General features: G+C 39.5%; 1 protein-coding gene across 1 annotated transcript; it reads left to right on the top strand.

The window, feature by feature from the left end:
* Window positions 1-2,893: 2,893 nt before the first annotated feature.
* Window positions 2,894-14,741, top strand: LOC137286147 (transgelin-2-like). Its single transcript, XM_067817822.1, has 4 exons — window positions 2,894-3,282; window positions 11,414-11,550; window positions 12,271-12,481; window positions 13,908-14,741. Exons 1-4 carry the CDS (start codon window positions 3,232-3,234, stop codon window positions 14,076-14,078), a joined length of 570 nt encoding a protein of 189 aa, XP_067673923.1. The 5' UTR covers window positions 2,894-3,231; the 3' UTR covers window positions 14,079-14,741.
* Window positions 14,742-15,308: the final 567 nt, after the last annotated feature.

Genomic DNA, 15,308 nt, shown 5'->3' with positions numbered 1-15,308 from the left:
GTTTGTTACAACAATAGTTCCTCTTTGTAGTCGGGTCTGTGCTCTGGTCACTTTTCACAGTGGACGTGACCTGGCAAAAATATGCACATATAATTTCATTACCTCTCTGTCACTTGATGCATGAACCGAAGTGAAAAGATTAACTGGGATATTTTAGGCGTCAAAAGGTCACAACGTCAGTTGGACGGGAGGTAAAAAAAAATATCACATGCTACACATATGCTAATACTTATAATCTGAATTATGTCGTCAGCTTGTAAGCCATAAATCGATTAGATCTAAACCTCTTAAATATCCGTAGATAAGCCCGACATTTTAATAAGCGGCTTGTGTGATATTTGGGTGGGTTTGAAGTCATGTAGACATTTTCAAATTACTAAATTCTTAGTCCTTTATCTACGACTTGAAATTAAACAATATCACAAACACAGAACAATAACGTAGAACACAGTGTTCTGTGGCCCTTGCAACAATAAAGTTTGTTAATCTAATGACAATTAATGTTTCGCTGAAAATATATGTTATAGTTACAGCAAAGTATTGTAAAACCCGTTTTTTTTGTCTCTCCTTTGGTCATCAAGAGGTCTTCGTAAAAATGACTCGTTACACAACACTGCTAACGTGTGTGTACATACGGTAACATTACGTGGATGTATTATGGGACATGATTTGGATAAACATGCCCAAGTTCGCGACAATGTGACAGGGATGTCACGGCAAACATTCCATTCACTGCAAGGCCTTTTATGCATAATAGGCAGCCTCATCTCTGCAGCGCATTGTCTTCATCAAGAAAGTACCTAGCTGCCATCATCTTTATACGTAACTATATTCTGTACGGGTAACTAACTAAAATAGAAACATTCATTAGTTGCTGTGGCATTTTATTACAAATTGTTCAAATCGCCTGTATTCAAAATGTTTCACGAAGTCAAGGTCAGGAGAAAGAATGAGAGAGGTGAGAGGAGAGAGAGAACGATAGATAGAACACAGAGAGTGGGGCATAGAGAGAGAAGATGCATTGGTAAATGTAAAAGCGATCACAAACTGTAGAGGGAGTGTAAATCATAATGACAGAAGGTTGAAACAAGCAGGAATGGTCCGATGTGAATGAGAGTCAGTTTAAGAGAGTGAAAAGAGACTCTAAAGTGGACATGGGTGCACATGAATGCAGGGAAAGTGGTATATGGGATAGGAAAAAATCACGAAAGTGAGAACGATATACTGTAAAGAGCGTAAGGATGTAAAAGGCGATGAAATGAGAGGTTGCTTTGGGATGAGGAAGGAGAATGCGAATAAGTAGCTATTGTAAGAATGGCATGTTGGAGAGTTGGAATGTCAAGGTCTGAGTCAGCATGGCTTTGAGCCACTTCTAGCAACATTTCAGCTATATCACGGTACCCCACACATTTTACCCAAGTGGGAATCGAACTCTTTGGAGTGACGGGCGAATGCTTTAACCACTAGGCTACCCGACCGCCCCTTGGATGAGAATACCGGGAACAGAATGTTAATCGGAAAGAGACCGTTGGGTAAGTCGTGGAAGTGAGAGAAAAGGTTTTGTTACGTGGCATGCGATGATGCAAGTACATGTGTCTGCAGTTCATTGTTGGTGTGTCTTCATCCAGAGAAGTAGGTTCATTCACGTTCAGTCATGTAGGATGATAGACCATCCATGATACATTATCATTTCCTAATGGGCGTTGACAATGTAACGTTGGTCTAATGACTCGCGTGACTGTAGTGTGAGATAGGGTGTTCACTGATAGCCATGTAACAAAAGTGTTGGGTGTTTACTTGTAAACAATAGTGCATCATCACTTGCAGTAGACTTTCATCATCTGAAAGTACAAGGATTAACATTCCACCGGGTGGGACATCCGAAGGATAGTCTGCCATGCACATAATTAAACCATACTGAATATCATCATGAGAATTTAAGTTGGTGTCACTTGCCTTGCTCTAAGGCTGTGCTGAAAGCTGACCCCATGAATGTATAGTAATTCTGTCTTTAGAAGAGGCAAGTCTAGATACACGGACAGTACAAGGACCTCAGTAGCTGTTGTTTGATTTTTTATAAAGAAAATATCATTTACAATATCAATTCTTACCTAAGAGACTTGTGCAAGTCTAGGATGACGCTTACGACAAAAGATTATCTCTGGAAATCAAAACTGAAGCATAGGATGCTTAACAAATAATTAGCATCGCTAATCAATGTGGTGATACAGTAATCGTTTTATAAACAGGTAGCTGTAGATATGTACAAATCGACAATATGTAAAAGTTAATCTCGCCTGTTGTATTTGTTATTAGGAAAGATTGTGGCATGTTTGTATGGCAATTATATTCTTACAGTAGCCATGCGTAGAAGAAGCCAATTCTCTAGTATGATTACTTGAACCTTAGTTACAACTTTTACGGATTAGGATTTAAACTATTAATCACTTCCTTAGAGACTTGTAATTATTTCCTTACAGATTTGTGCAAGTCTGTTGTCACAAAATATTCTACTGAATTTAATATGTTTTCGGTATTAGAAAAGTACATCTGTACTATTTATCTCTTTATAATGTAACACAAATACATAAAGCTTATGACTACATGTGAAAGAGTGTCAGTTGGTCATTCACAGGTAGATAAATTTACAAACACACGCTTGCCTCCTGAAACATATAGTGCACTTAACACCTCATGGGTTAATGACCGCAGCCAAAACTAGCTGTTAAAACGAATATTTTGGGCCTTACGTGAGATAATACTGAAATATGAGATAAATGTGATGACGCGTTTCTACTGAGATAAATCGTTGTCCAATTAACCCGGGAATCAATAACAGGCGTGGTCACATCGATCGGAAACTGCAATAATACCATAAATGGAGAATATCTACGCCAGCGGAAATTCTTGTGACCCGCGCGCGGTCGAACCCTCTAGAAGCAGTGACGGTTTGTTTTCTCACCGTGCTATTCAACTTGAGCCTGCATTGAAATATCTCACTCTGCGACGTCTTTCTGTAGAGGGGACTCCTCCCAGTGTTCCTTCACCGCCTGGCCCACGTTTAGTCACGTGACTGTTGATGAATCATTGGCGCGCCTAAATTGTCGTCTGTACATTTAGCCCGACTCGGCGCGAGAGACACCAGAGCAGACGATACTTTTGCGCTGTGACGTCCAGTCAATTTCTGATCGACTTAGCTGCAAGTCATTTGGATATTTACACGTAGGAAAGATGGCATATCGGGCAACAAAATCAGGCCTCAGTGCCGAGACCCAGGACAAGGTATGATATTCTCTCATGTTTTTTTTTTAAAAAGAGGACTCAACAGGTATTCTGTTTGTGTGCAGTGTGGTTATGTAGTTGAAGGAAAGACAGCTCAGATTGTATGGCATAAATTTCTGAATTTAAACTACATGTGCCAGTTTCACAGGTGGCAGGCATTTTATGTGGGTCAGACACTGAGAGAGAGTTGTACATTCATACCCAGCTGTTATCAACACCGTCTGTATCCCAGAGCGATTCGAGGGACCTTTCAATAACGTGGCTCTTAACCTGTGAACCAACACACTGTTTACACATTTTCTTCTAGAAAATTGATTTGAACGATCTGAAGTGTTAAGGAGGACAATCGAACAGCTTAAAACAAAACGTTAAGTAAACTGATTCATTTGCATGACTTTCGAATATTCGAAAGGTGAAACGGGACACACCTACAGTTTAAATAGCAACTGCTTATAATAACATCCAAATGACACTCAGATAGTTGAGTTATGACGTCTCCTGTTTGACATATGACTCTGAATAGCATTAAAACCACCTTAACGCTAAAGATATATTTTAGCAGTCTCTCCCTTTGTTACGCACTGGGAAATATTATACAACACTCAGAAGCACGGTCATACCTCGTTAACCCTTAAACTTCGCTGGCGCATGAGTGACCATCCACTGTTTGCTCAGGTAACCTATTTGCACCCTTGATTAGTGCTTATGAGAGAGAGTCTCACATTCTGTACATTACTGTGCCAAATGTTTTTTCCCAAGACGTCTTTCTAGTTAACATCAGTTGCTACCTCGACCGTTCCGTGGACAGTGGTTGCGTCCCTTCCGACCCAGATTCATGGGTTCAAATCTCGCATTTTCACTGAGCAAGTTCCAAGTTTGTGTCACCATGGGGTGCGACATACATTTGCAGATCTACTGCTGAATTATAAACATTCCTATTAGATTTAATAAGCATGATCTCCTTTTAACAAAATATGCGTCATGCGAATAGCTGCAAAAGTGTTGATGCTTATTATGTTGTGCCCACATACTATTAACAACAAATGTTGTTGAGCCTCTCCCTGGTTCTCATCTCTTGTAGTTATATCTGTAGATGAGTATATCACGAGGTTATCTTTTGGGGTATGATAAAGGTTCATTTATGAGTACTGGAAGTGCTGTGCGAATCACCATTAAGACCTTATCGTTTATCAATTCCAGTAGATATATTAAACGTGTATGTTTCAGCATGTTAGCGATAGCCTGTCTCACAATCCGTGAACCATATAATCTTCTGTACCGCTCGTTCGCCCTTAATGAAGCAAGTCTAGATTTCCGCACCTTTTCAATTTAGATGACGCCCTGTATTAAATTGATAGTCATATTTATTCAGACACCAAGCGTTAGTCTAAGTGGGTGAGCAGGTGCTTGTTTTGCAATATTCCAGCAATAGAAAGGTGAAGGGATATCACACATTACGTTCATGTTGGGAATCTAACCCTGACATTCAGTGTCACATGGTCACACTATATGTAGCATACAATCTTTTGCAACTAGTCTCTGAAAACAACATATTTTACATAAAACTTACCAATAGTCAAAAAATAAAGGAGCCCTGAGATATTCTTCATTTTCAGAAGCTGTGGAAATCTAGACTTGCCATATTTTCTAGACTTGCGTGGGCTTTCTTGGATAGCTTCAGGGTCTGTATGACAGACTCAGCTTATCGTTGAAAGAATGTTCATCGTTAAACGTCCAAAGGTCACAGGTACTGGCAGTAGGAATCCACCTTTGTGCTTCTGTCACCCTCGCTGTGTCATTAACGAACTATTCAACTGATGTTTGTTCAACCTTATCAATGGTGGAATGATAATTGTTTGACCACGAATCCTTTGTTTGACAAGAGCGCATAACGTGTACACAAATAACATTGCACGTTGATATATTTATACTTTCTGAGAAACGTTTGGTGTCCTTTTGGCGACTGCTAAGATCTATAGGTTATCATGAATCTTATAACAGGTGGCAGTAGAATACCCTGCTGTATAAAGCGTTTGCTGTTCAAACTGAGGATTCGGGTTCGATTTCCAAGATGGGTACAATGTGTTGAGCCCATTTCTGGTGGCACGTTTCGTGACATTGTGAAAATAAACCCTCACACTCTCTCAAATATGAGAACAAATTTGTGTATGTGTGACAGCTATGCTACATGTAACCGACCGCCTACGGGCGTCGATGTAGAGTGCATGTTGACCCGATTGTCTACCTACTCACTGAACACCTTGTGGCTGTCTGCCATGGGAACATCACCTCGTGGCTGTCTGCCTTGGGAACATCATTCAGTGTCTTTGTGTTAAACATAGCTGCATAATTCGTGGCATACTGGCTAGTGAAATGTTCACGCTGAGCCAAATGTAAAGACTCTTCAAAAAGAAGTTTAGCATGCTCGACTCGTCGATTCCAGCATGTTGTGTGCACAGTATTGTAGGAATCAAGAGCTTAAGGCTTCAATTTATTTTAGTTTTAAAGCGTGGTATGAGGACATTTTATGCCTATTTTATACTGAAACTAATTTTTGCAGTATACACGATGCATTACAATCACATATGACCTAAACCTTTTTGTTTGAATAGTTAAATGTGTAGGACAGAGTTATTAACCTTGCCTAACCCCAACCTCCAGCGCTCTCACCTACTTCTTTAACACAATAGCCACCATACAGTCACACTCCTAGTCTCTTACTCATCTCTAGTTTCCCGTGGCTGTACTGTCAAGTCGGGGGCGTTTCTGCTGTACCGACAATGTGTAAATCAGTGACAGTAATGCCGTTCACATCGCTTAGCTACTGTGGGGTTAACTACCTTTGAACGCGCGAATGAATTCCACCCCCATGCCTTTCAATAACAGATCATACAGTTCACTAGGATCTATACAACATCAGGCTATGCTGAAAAGGCCCTGCTGAAAATGCCGAATGCACGACCACGTGTTATATAGTATTAGTGAACAGTGAGTTTTTAAAACACGGATTTGCAATAAATATGCATGGGAACATGCCGAAAAGAGTAAGATAATTAGTAAGGAAGTTGTGGTATCTTGAAGAATAGCAGTGTAATACATCTTATCTTCTAGCAGTCGTCAAATAGCTATGTCTTGAAAAGAATATTTATTTACACAGGTGGCAACGTAATAGGGATATCATGGTGAGTTTGATGTTGTTGTTATCACAAAATAATGGAATATAAAAATTTACTTGACACGTCTCTCTCATGTTGAAATCAATCAAATCCGGGCCCTCGGGGTGATGAGAAATTCTGAAAGTGGACAGTCTCTGGGCTCCTTGTTATGATATTTTATAACTATAATTTAGTACTGTTTTTCTATAAAAATATGTTCAATTCAGAGACTAGGAGTTGGTCTACCAGGGCTTTAACTCTTTGGTAATCACACCGCTCCCGCAGAGAATGGGTTAAATTTGTGGCGTTCCAGCGCCGATTTATTTGTGTAAACAGATACCACCATAAACCATGCATACAGAAACGTTTATCGAAGAAATTGTAGAGTGTGTTATAAAACTACAGGACGTCCAATAATGCAAGCTAGTATCAGTCGAAAGGTCTTCAAAAGGGTGTGTCGCTTAAACCTTGATAGTAATCTGCGGGTGTCCCATATCATGTGTTAAGTTGACGGCTTCCTTCGGTCAAGTAGACAAATACAGTCAGCTACTCATGAGCGCTATAGAGGAGCACTCTTATAGGCTCGACTAGAAGGATTAGCTAAATATATAAACGCGGAGAATATCAGGTTACATTATATTGCTTTCGGTTCCGATAATCATTTTGATAATCCACGAAAGTAACTTGTAAACATCTGTAACAATGACCTTTCGGGGTTGTGTTTTCGACCAGGAAATACTTGACTCAGTTCCGTTTGTAGTCGACGTTTCAGAATCATTTACATATCCACGCCATAGCATGATGTGAATTTGACTTCCGTATTCTTTTAAAGTACGAAATCTATTGTTATTTACAGTTGTACCATTCCATGCGGATGTGTATTTGGTTGACATGGTGTAACCCTAGTTCATGTGAAGCACCAGTTTTTGTCCAGTCTTAGTTCTGGTGTGTCACAGAACAACGATGTTAACAGTGGTGGCTGGGAACACTTGATATATGTGGAAGTATGTGTTTTTGATGGAATTAATGAGGAAAAGTACTGGACTGCAAATATTACCTGATGTGTCAACGTTGTCTTAACGGTGATAATGTTTCAGAGAAAAACATTTTCATACAGTTAGACTAACAGATAGTCTCTGAAATGAACACACTTTACAGAAAATAAACGTTTTCTTAAATTGTAATTATGAAACAATAAAAAGGGGTCTAGAGATACATCTCCTGTTCATGTATGTTTGGTTCATAATTCAGAGGACGGGGTTGAGGGATGTTTGATGTAATTCTTGTACAAAATAGCATGGACATCACCTAGTAAAGACGAAACCCCCGTTGCACTGAGAATTGTACTCTTTTTCAGTATAGGATCGATACCATTGGTGATCGGTTTCAAGAACATTGCAAACGTATAAGACCCGAATCACTTCAAAATATACCATATCCAGGTGAATCACCACGGAATATCCCATGTTAAGGTGAATCACTTCAAAATATCCCATATCAAGGTGAATCACCACGGAATATCCCATGTTAAGGTGAATCACTTCAAAATATCCCATATCCAGGTGAATCACCACGGAATATCCTATGTTAAGGTGAATCACTTCAAAATATACCATATCCAGGTGAATCACCACGGAATATCCCATGTTAAGGTGAATCACTTCAAAATATCCCATATCCAGGTGAATCACCACGGAATATCCCATGTTAAGGTGAATCACTTCAAAATATCCCATATTAAGGTCTGTCGTACAGACAGTGAAGCAAATATATCCAAGAAAACCCATGCAAGTCTAGAAAAAGTGGCAAGTCTAGATTCCCTTAGTTTCAGGGAATGAAGAAAGTCTCAGGGCCCCATTTCATTTTATTATTTTTTTAGAACTATGAACGTTTTTCAGTAAAGTATGTTCATTTCAGAGGTTAATTGTTAGTATAGGTGAATCACTTCGAACCATCATACAAGCTGACACGTCATGTTTAGAGTGGTGTTCAGCCGCTCTTATTCCAGTGATCTCTCATTCCAGCGAGAGTTAAATGACCCGCAACAGGCAACATTTAACTTACAAATTCATTTCATTTTCAAAACCGTAAAACTAACAGGGTTAATGCTATTAACCCGATAACTTGCTTTCGTGTCCTTCAAAGAGGGATGTTTGTTTGTGAGGGATAGTCACAGAGGTTGGTGTGAACACTTTCAACTCATTATATCGTGTTATCGTGCACTGGTTAAATGAGATTCAGTGACGTTTCATGTGTGTTCTGTTGCCATGGGGTGTAATTAAGCACGGGTCATGTTCACTGACATATGTGTATACACATTGATGAAGGGACGGTGAACATGTAAAACGTTTAATGCACACCAGTCAAACATGGTTTACAATCCAAATGTAGTGAATTTCATAAGGTGCAGTGTAACTCGATTCCGTTACGTAATACTGGAATCGGAGTAGCTGTTTGTCCTGACCATTTATTCTACCAGCATGGGCATACCTATGTCTCGAATACATCGGTAAGTCGAATTTATTACCTGGTTTCCCAGAGATTCGACTCTTCTGTATTTGACTGTATTTCCAAAGTAAACCTCATTTACATATGTGAATGTGTCCGGTTGAAAGATGACTCGAGCCAAGTGATTACACCTTGTTTGGAATCCAAATGTACTTGCTTGAAAGTGAATGTTTCCAAACTAGACCTAATTTAATCTAACATTTCCCGTAGAATGACTCCATCCAAACAATGAAGTGTTTCATTCGATTACCCTCCTGCGTTTTTCAGACGGAACAACCTATTGCTCTATTCTGTCATCAGCCCATCAGTGAATCATTCACTATACCTTGTAGGTGATCAATATCAGAGTCATCACGGGTCTCTGTCATGGACAATCACCATAGAACTGTCGTCATTTTGCGACAAGAATAATTACTGTACATACATTATCAGACTGAAAGTAGGTTGACGCAGATTTAATTGTGAGAATCTCGAATCAGTTCCGAGAGTGCCTTATGTTGTTTCTATAGTGAACAGAAGATCTGGTCGACCTAAAACGGTGCGGAGGCCAGATGTCCAAATCAATAACTCTTGATCAGAAACAGGTCATTGGTTCCTAGTCAGGTCAGGGGATGTGTTGTGTTGGTCTTCGGCAAGCAGGGTAAATGGCCATTTTCGACATCAACAGACGCACAGTCTGCTGATCTCTCCGACTGCAGATTACAGGATAATCCCTCAGCTCAGGAATCTCTGGAAACGTCCCAAATTGGGAAATCCAATCCTAGCAACACAACATCATCCTCATCCCTTAACGTTTATCACGTAGCTGTGGTCCAGCGGGGAAGTTAGATTTCACTCATATGGGTTGACCTGGATCATGTACAAGATAACCCATTAGTGTAATTGTCCCTTTTGGCTTTTAAAATGGTTTGTTGAAACTGAGAAATTTGTGCAGAATATTATCGATCAGGATTAATGAACACCGGATAATAAACTCACAGGAAAATCTTGAAATATCTCACACAATCAATGAATGATACTAACTAAAGATTGGTAACATTCCGATGTTTCATTTTAACTAGTCTCACAGTCTCTGAACCATAGCATTTCCCATACAGCCTGGTTCCCACTGCAATGATAAGTCCCAAATGAACAAAGTCTAGATTTCCCCAGGTTCTGAATCTCTGGTTTCTCTGGGGGTCTTTTTCAGTTTTAATAGGTTTATTTATCACAATCTGAATTCTATGTATGCAGAGACTTAGCATTGGTCTACATTTTAACAAGCAACGTGTTTTGACGTTCCAAATGTTTGTCAGTTAGGTCAGATAATTTGAGACTGAAAATGTAAACCGGCTTCAGCCCATCCCTGTAGAATCATGGGCTTCTTCTGCTATTTGCTCTGGTCGGGTGAGGGGCTGTTTCTGTATTTACTTTGCCGCTCAGTGAGGTACACAAGAGGAAACAGCTAATGTCATGCTTGTTCAGACATGTCGTCTTGGGCCCATGACAGGTCCATTTAGCCTTGTCCAAACTCAGCGTCAAAGGTTCAACAAGGAACTTCTCGCTTTATTCTCTTAATTGCCTAGCGCGACGCAAACCGACATGTGTTCATCATATGGATAGGCATATATACTCCTGTAATGACATACTGTACAGACAGATGGAAGTAAAACTAACGAAACACATCGTTTGTGTCAGTTCACAGTTTCACATTGTAATAGAGATTACACAGAACATTTCTAGCTTCTGGATTTGTCAAAAAGATTATGTCGCGTTTATTAGCGAGTTCCATAAACGTATGAAAAGCAATCGGCTTGTCAGGACTAATAAAGATGTAAGAGATCGTTATGGAGCATACGATTCATACTGACATTTCCATACGTGTGTCATTCTTTCTGTATGAATCATTATGTTATAGTTTCATGAAGTCAGCATGTAATACTTTAATTGTTGAACCTGAAAAATACAAATCAATCATTTTGCGCTCCCCTTAGGAAAATGCATTGATCACAAATGCTCTCTAAGAAAACCAAAATTGTTGAATGATGTCACTAATGTTGGCTATGAATCCCTGTCTGTTGGTACGTCTTTCATACCTTACGCACAAGATCAAATGACGTGCAAAATACCGTGATAATACACTGGACCACATGCAGCGATATTTGCACTGGTGCACTTTCCATTTGTACGACGTGCTATTGTTAATAGAGAACTGATCTTCAGTAAGTCCTGCTTGTAAGAAACGACTAACGACATCGGGTTGTCAGGTTCGCGGACTTGGTGTGTCATCGATTCACACTTATGCAGGTCGATGCTCATTCTGTTGATCACTTGACTGTCTGATCCAGACTGGATTACTTACAGACCGCCGCCACATAGCTTAAATGTTGCTCTGTGTGGCGTAATACTAAACTCAGTCAGTCAGTCAGTCAGTCAGTCAGTCAATGTTATGGAACTGTATATATCTAATACAAATATTTGATTCTCAGATTAACAAGAAGTATGACGTTGACTTGGCCTGTGAGATGCTCAAGTGGGTCTCTTCCATGACCGGTGAGTCGTTCTGCACGTCAGGAGATATGGACAACTTCCAGGAAACGCTGAAGAACGGAGTTATTCTTGCAAAGTGAGGATTATTGCACATTGATACATTTAAACTATTATAGACAAGTGTAATCACGTTTGCTAGTAGTAACCGGGTTTATCGGTTTGCATCCACGGGTGAACAAAGTAGTCACAGTAATTAGTTGTGCGGAGTTGTGTCCCTTGGGCATGTTAAAAACCTGTGATTGTGAATATAAATCCCGGTTTGCCCAAATAAAGTCTCGAAAACCACCCTAGGTGAAGATGGGCAAGAATACGTCTTCACCATTCCATGCTAGTCGGGATCGGATCCCAATTGTACATGCTGATGCTCATGATGTCAGTCACTGGATTACCTGCTCCAGACCTAATCATTAACATAAAAGCGTCAAATAGCTGGAATGTTGTGGTGTAAAACAACAAATCACAAGAACCATAACTATGCGCAGTAGCTTCGTAAGCTCATAGCTTCTAAATTTTAGTTTCTGCTTCTATATTTCTATATTTAGTTTCTATATTTTATGGATTCATAAAATAAAATAATCTGTGGAGTGCATTCGTATAGACAAAGTTAAAAAACAACATAAAGATAAGCATAATGATGTTCCATGGTTGTGTTCCAGCAAACCAGATGAATGTGTATAACAGTGTTATTCATGGTTCTTTTAGGTTCGTAATGTCATTGATACCAGTGAATGTATATTGTTGGCTTAAAAATTGTCATTATAACAACTTCTTTATGGTCTCCTTTTGTGACTTTCAGACTCGCCAATGTCCTGAAGCCCGGGAGCATTCCAGCTAAGAAGCTTACTCCTTCCACAATGAGTTTCAAACAGATGGAACTTATACAGCTGGCACTAGAGGTCTTCAAGCAAATGGGTGTTAAAGAAACAGAGATATTCCAGTCTGTTGACCTCACGGAACGAGTCAATCTCAACCAGGTCGTCATTTGTCTGCAGTCGGTAGGAAGGAAGGTAGGGACACTAATACTTGATTTTAATCAGAAAATACTATTATTTACAGCATACAAAAATGAACGTTTAATCGAGGGTTCGGGTGATCCTAACACCCGGGGCTGGTTAAGTTCACCATCGGCTCATAGTCTTTGCAGACTTCAAGCGACACCAAATGCAGCTTATACCAGGACGGGCTCTTAGAAAGTGTAGATTTCCCCAACCTATAACCTTCTGCATTTCATAGGGTATGAGAAGGACTGTGTTCTTGGTAGTGCTCGGACACTTCCAATGCCAAACAAGAGACTGGAAGTGAGTGAGTGAGTTAATATATAACGTCACATCGGCAATATCGTGACGAGAACATTTAACACTTAAATGAAATATATGCATGTTGTAAAATTCTGTCAGCGAAGGACAGTGAAACAACTAGAATATCACAATTGGAATTAAAACTAGCATGGAAAGTTAAAACTAATATCACTATTTAGACAATACAACATAAAACAGGCTATAGATCGACAACAACAAAAGGTAGATCACAACAGAAGGTAGATCACCATACTAGAGACCATGGACTTAGAGTACCTTTGCTACCTACATGGAACCTAGTTGGATTTACACCATTCCTTACTAGCTATTGTTGGAGAAGTTAGCCACAATTAAGACAAAAGAATGCTACGATTAAAAAGCTTGGTAAGTTCACAAAGACTTGGAAGTTTTTGGAGTTACGTACCCTCTCAGGAGGACAATAAATGTACAATACTTCAACCCCCTTTGAGGGTACAGCCACTAAGAATTCTAGTTACTAATCTAAACTACCAATAATTAAAATGAAACTATCTACAGGACATAATAATAAAAATTCCGTCATGAAATCAATTTCTTTAAAAACAAAACAATAATTAAATGATAACTAACGTTGGTAAAAAGATCCATAACAGTTTTGACATTGAAATATTTATCTCTTGTGATGGAGAATTCAACACAGTCAAGCAGGGTATGCTTAACCGTGACTCTCACATCACAAGGGATACAAAACGGAGGCTCCTCAACTTTTAAAAGGTATGCATGAGAATATTTTGTGTGGCCAATACGACATCGTGGCAAAATACCCTCTTCAAATCTGGACTGACAGCCCAACCAATATACGGTTTTACTTCATGTAATTTATTTATACCTACTTGGGTGTCCCACTTCTGCATCAGAGCACGGGTGTAGGTTCTAACGCTAGCTTTGTAATCAGAATATAGAATAAGAAGTGGTGTTGAGAAGATTTGTTGAGTGCTGCTTTGGCAGCAAGAGACTGGAAGTATCAAACCTAGAACAACAGGAAAGATGGGAGGTCGGGTAACTTGGTACATGGGATACAAACTTAATTTGGGTCGCATATTTGACATGAATCTTGTCAATGCAACTTGTGTAAAAATGTGTTTAATCATTTCAGGCTGGACACGGACCAAAGGAATCAAAGGAAAATAAGCGTGACTTCTCAGAGGAACAGTTAAAGGCTGGCCAAAATGTCATTGGACTTCAGATGGGAACGAATCAACACGCAAGTCAAGCTGGTATGAACATGGGAAAAATGAGGATGATCACAAGCGACGAGAAACAGTGAAAACAGCAATCTCATATAGTAACCAGCACTTAAAGCATCCAAACATCTAAGACATTGCTTCTCGCCTTTCACACAGACGATGTGGCTGATTTTAGCGATTTTGCAAGAGACCAACCATCACTGACTCATTGACTCATTTCATGTGAAGTTCATAGTCTATGGGCGTCTCTATGAATGAAATTGCTGTGAGGTTTAGGACTCATCGCCGTGACTTGACGGGTGTTTTTCCTTTGGACCAACTTTAAGTGCGATTTAATTTAATGGGTGGACTGATGTTGTGGCGGTAACAAGCTCCATCAGGGAAGCTGCTACCAGACTCGGAGTTCCAGACAGTGTTAATAAAGGTACTAGAAATTGTCATCTCAAATTGATGAAAGAAATATGTTCTTCAGCACTGTGCATAATGTGTATAGTAAGAAATGGAATCTACAGTTTGGAACTTTAAGTCATATGTACATCACGCATATTAGTTATCATAAACGGAACATTTCAAAACGGCGATTTTTGTATTTCGCTCATTTTCATTGTCATCCTGGGACCAATTTTTATAGTTATATCATAATTGCTATGTTTGCAATATTGGTAACTGAAACAAGTTTACACATGCTTAGATTAGACAGTTGTGTATGGAGGAAATGGACAGGAATAAAGATATATATTCATTGATACATGCCCCATGTTATTATTTCATGTTTTGACCACAAACAGAACACTAAAAGATGGACGATTTCCAGCACCCATAAGCATTGCAATACCCTTGCAATTTGAACACGTTGTTGCTAAATTGTTGCACTTAAAAGCAACAAAACGCTTTCCGTGACTTGCCTCATTTAAGACTATATCATTGCAGAGAGGGTGGACAGTATGGAAAATAGGGTTCAAGGACAGTAGGGTTCAGGGACTGTGAGATATAATAGTCTCCAGACGATAACGCTCAACGAAATATATACACAATCGCTTCAATCGTTTGATGGTCACGAGTAGAAACAGTAAGCAAAGCTACAAGCTCAACAGATTCGCGTAGCTGACTAGTTATGGGCGTTTGTCATCAGGGAAAAACTGTTATCCATGTGAACAAGATGTGTGTCTGGTTTCACATCAGTAATGTTCGATGTTCATGATGTGAATACAGGACGTCACATCAACAGCTGCTACTCATCAGCTGTTACATCCACGTCCTATCAGCTATATAAAACATAGTGAATGCATTTGTAAGATATGTATAAATGT

Source organism: Haliotis asinina, chromosome 6 (genome assembly GCF_037392515.1).
Source record: "Haliotis asinina isolate JCU_RB_2024 chromosome 6, JCU_Hal_asi_v2, whole genome shotgun sequence".
NCBI classification, from domain to species: domain Eukaryota; kingdom Metazoa; phylum Mollusca; class Gastropoda; order Lepetellida; family Haliotidae; genus Haliotis; species Haliotis asinina.
Note: the sequence above shows the minus strand (reverse complement) of the source record. Positions and strands in the feature narration are given on the sequence as shown.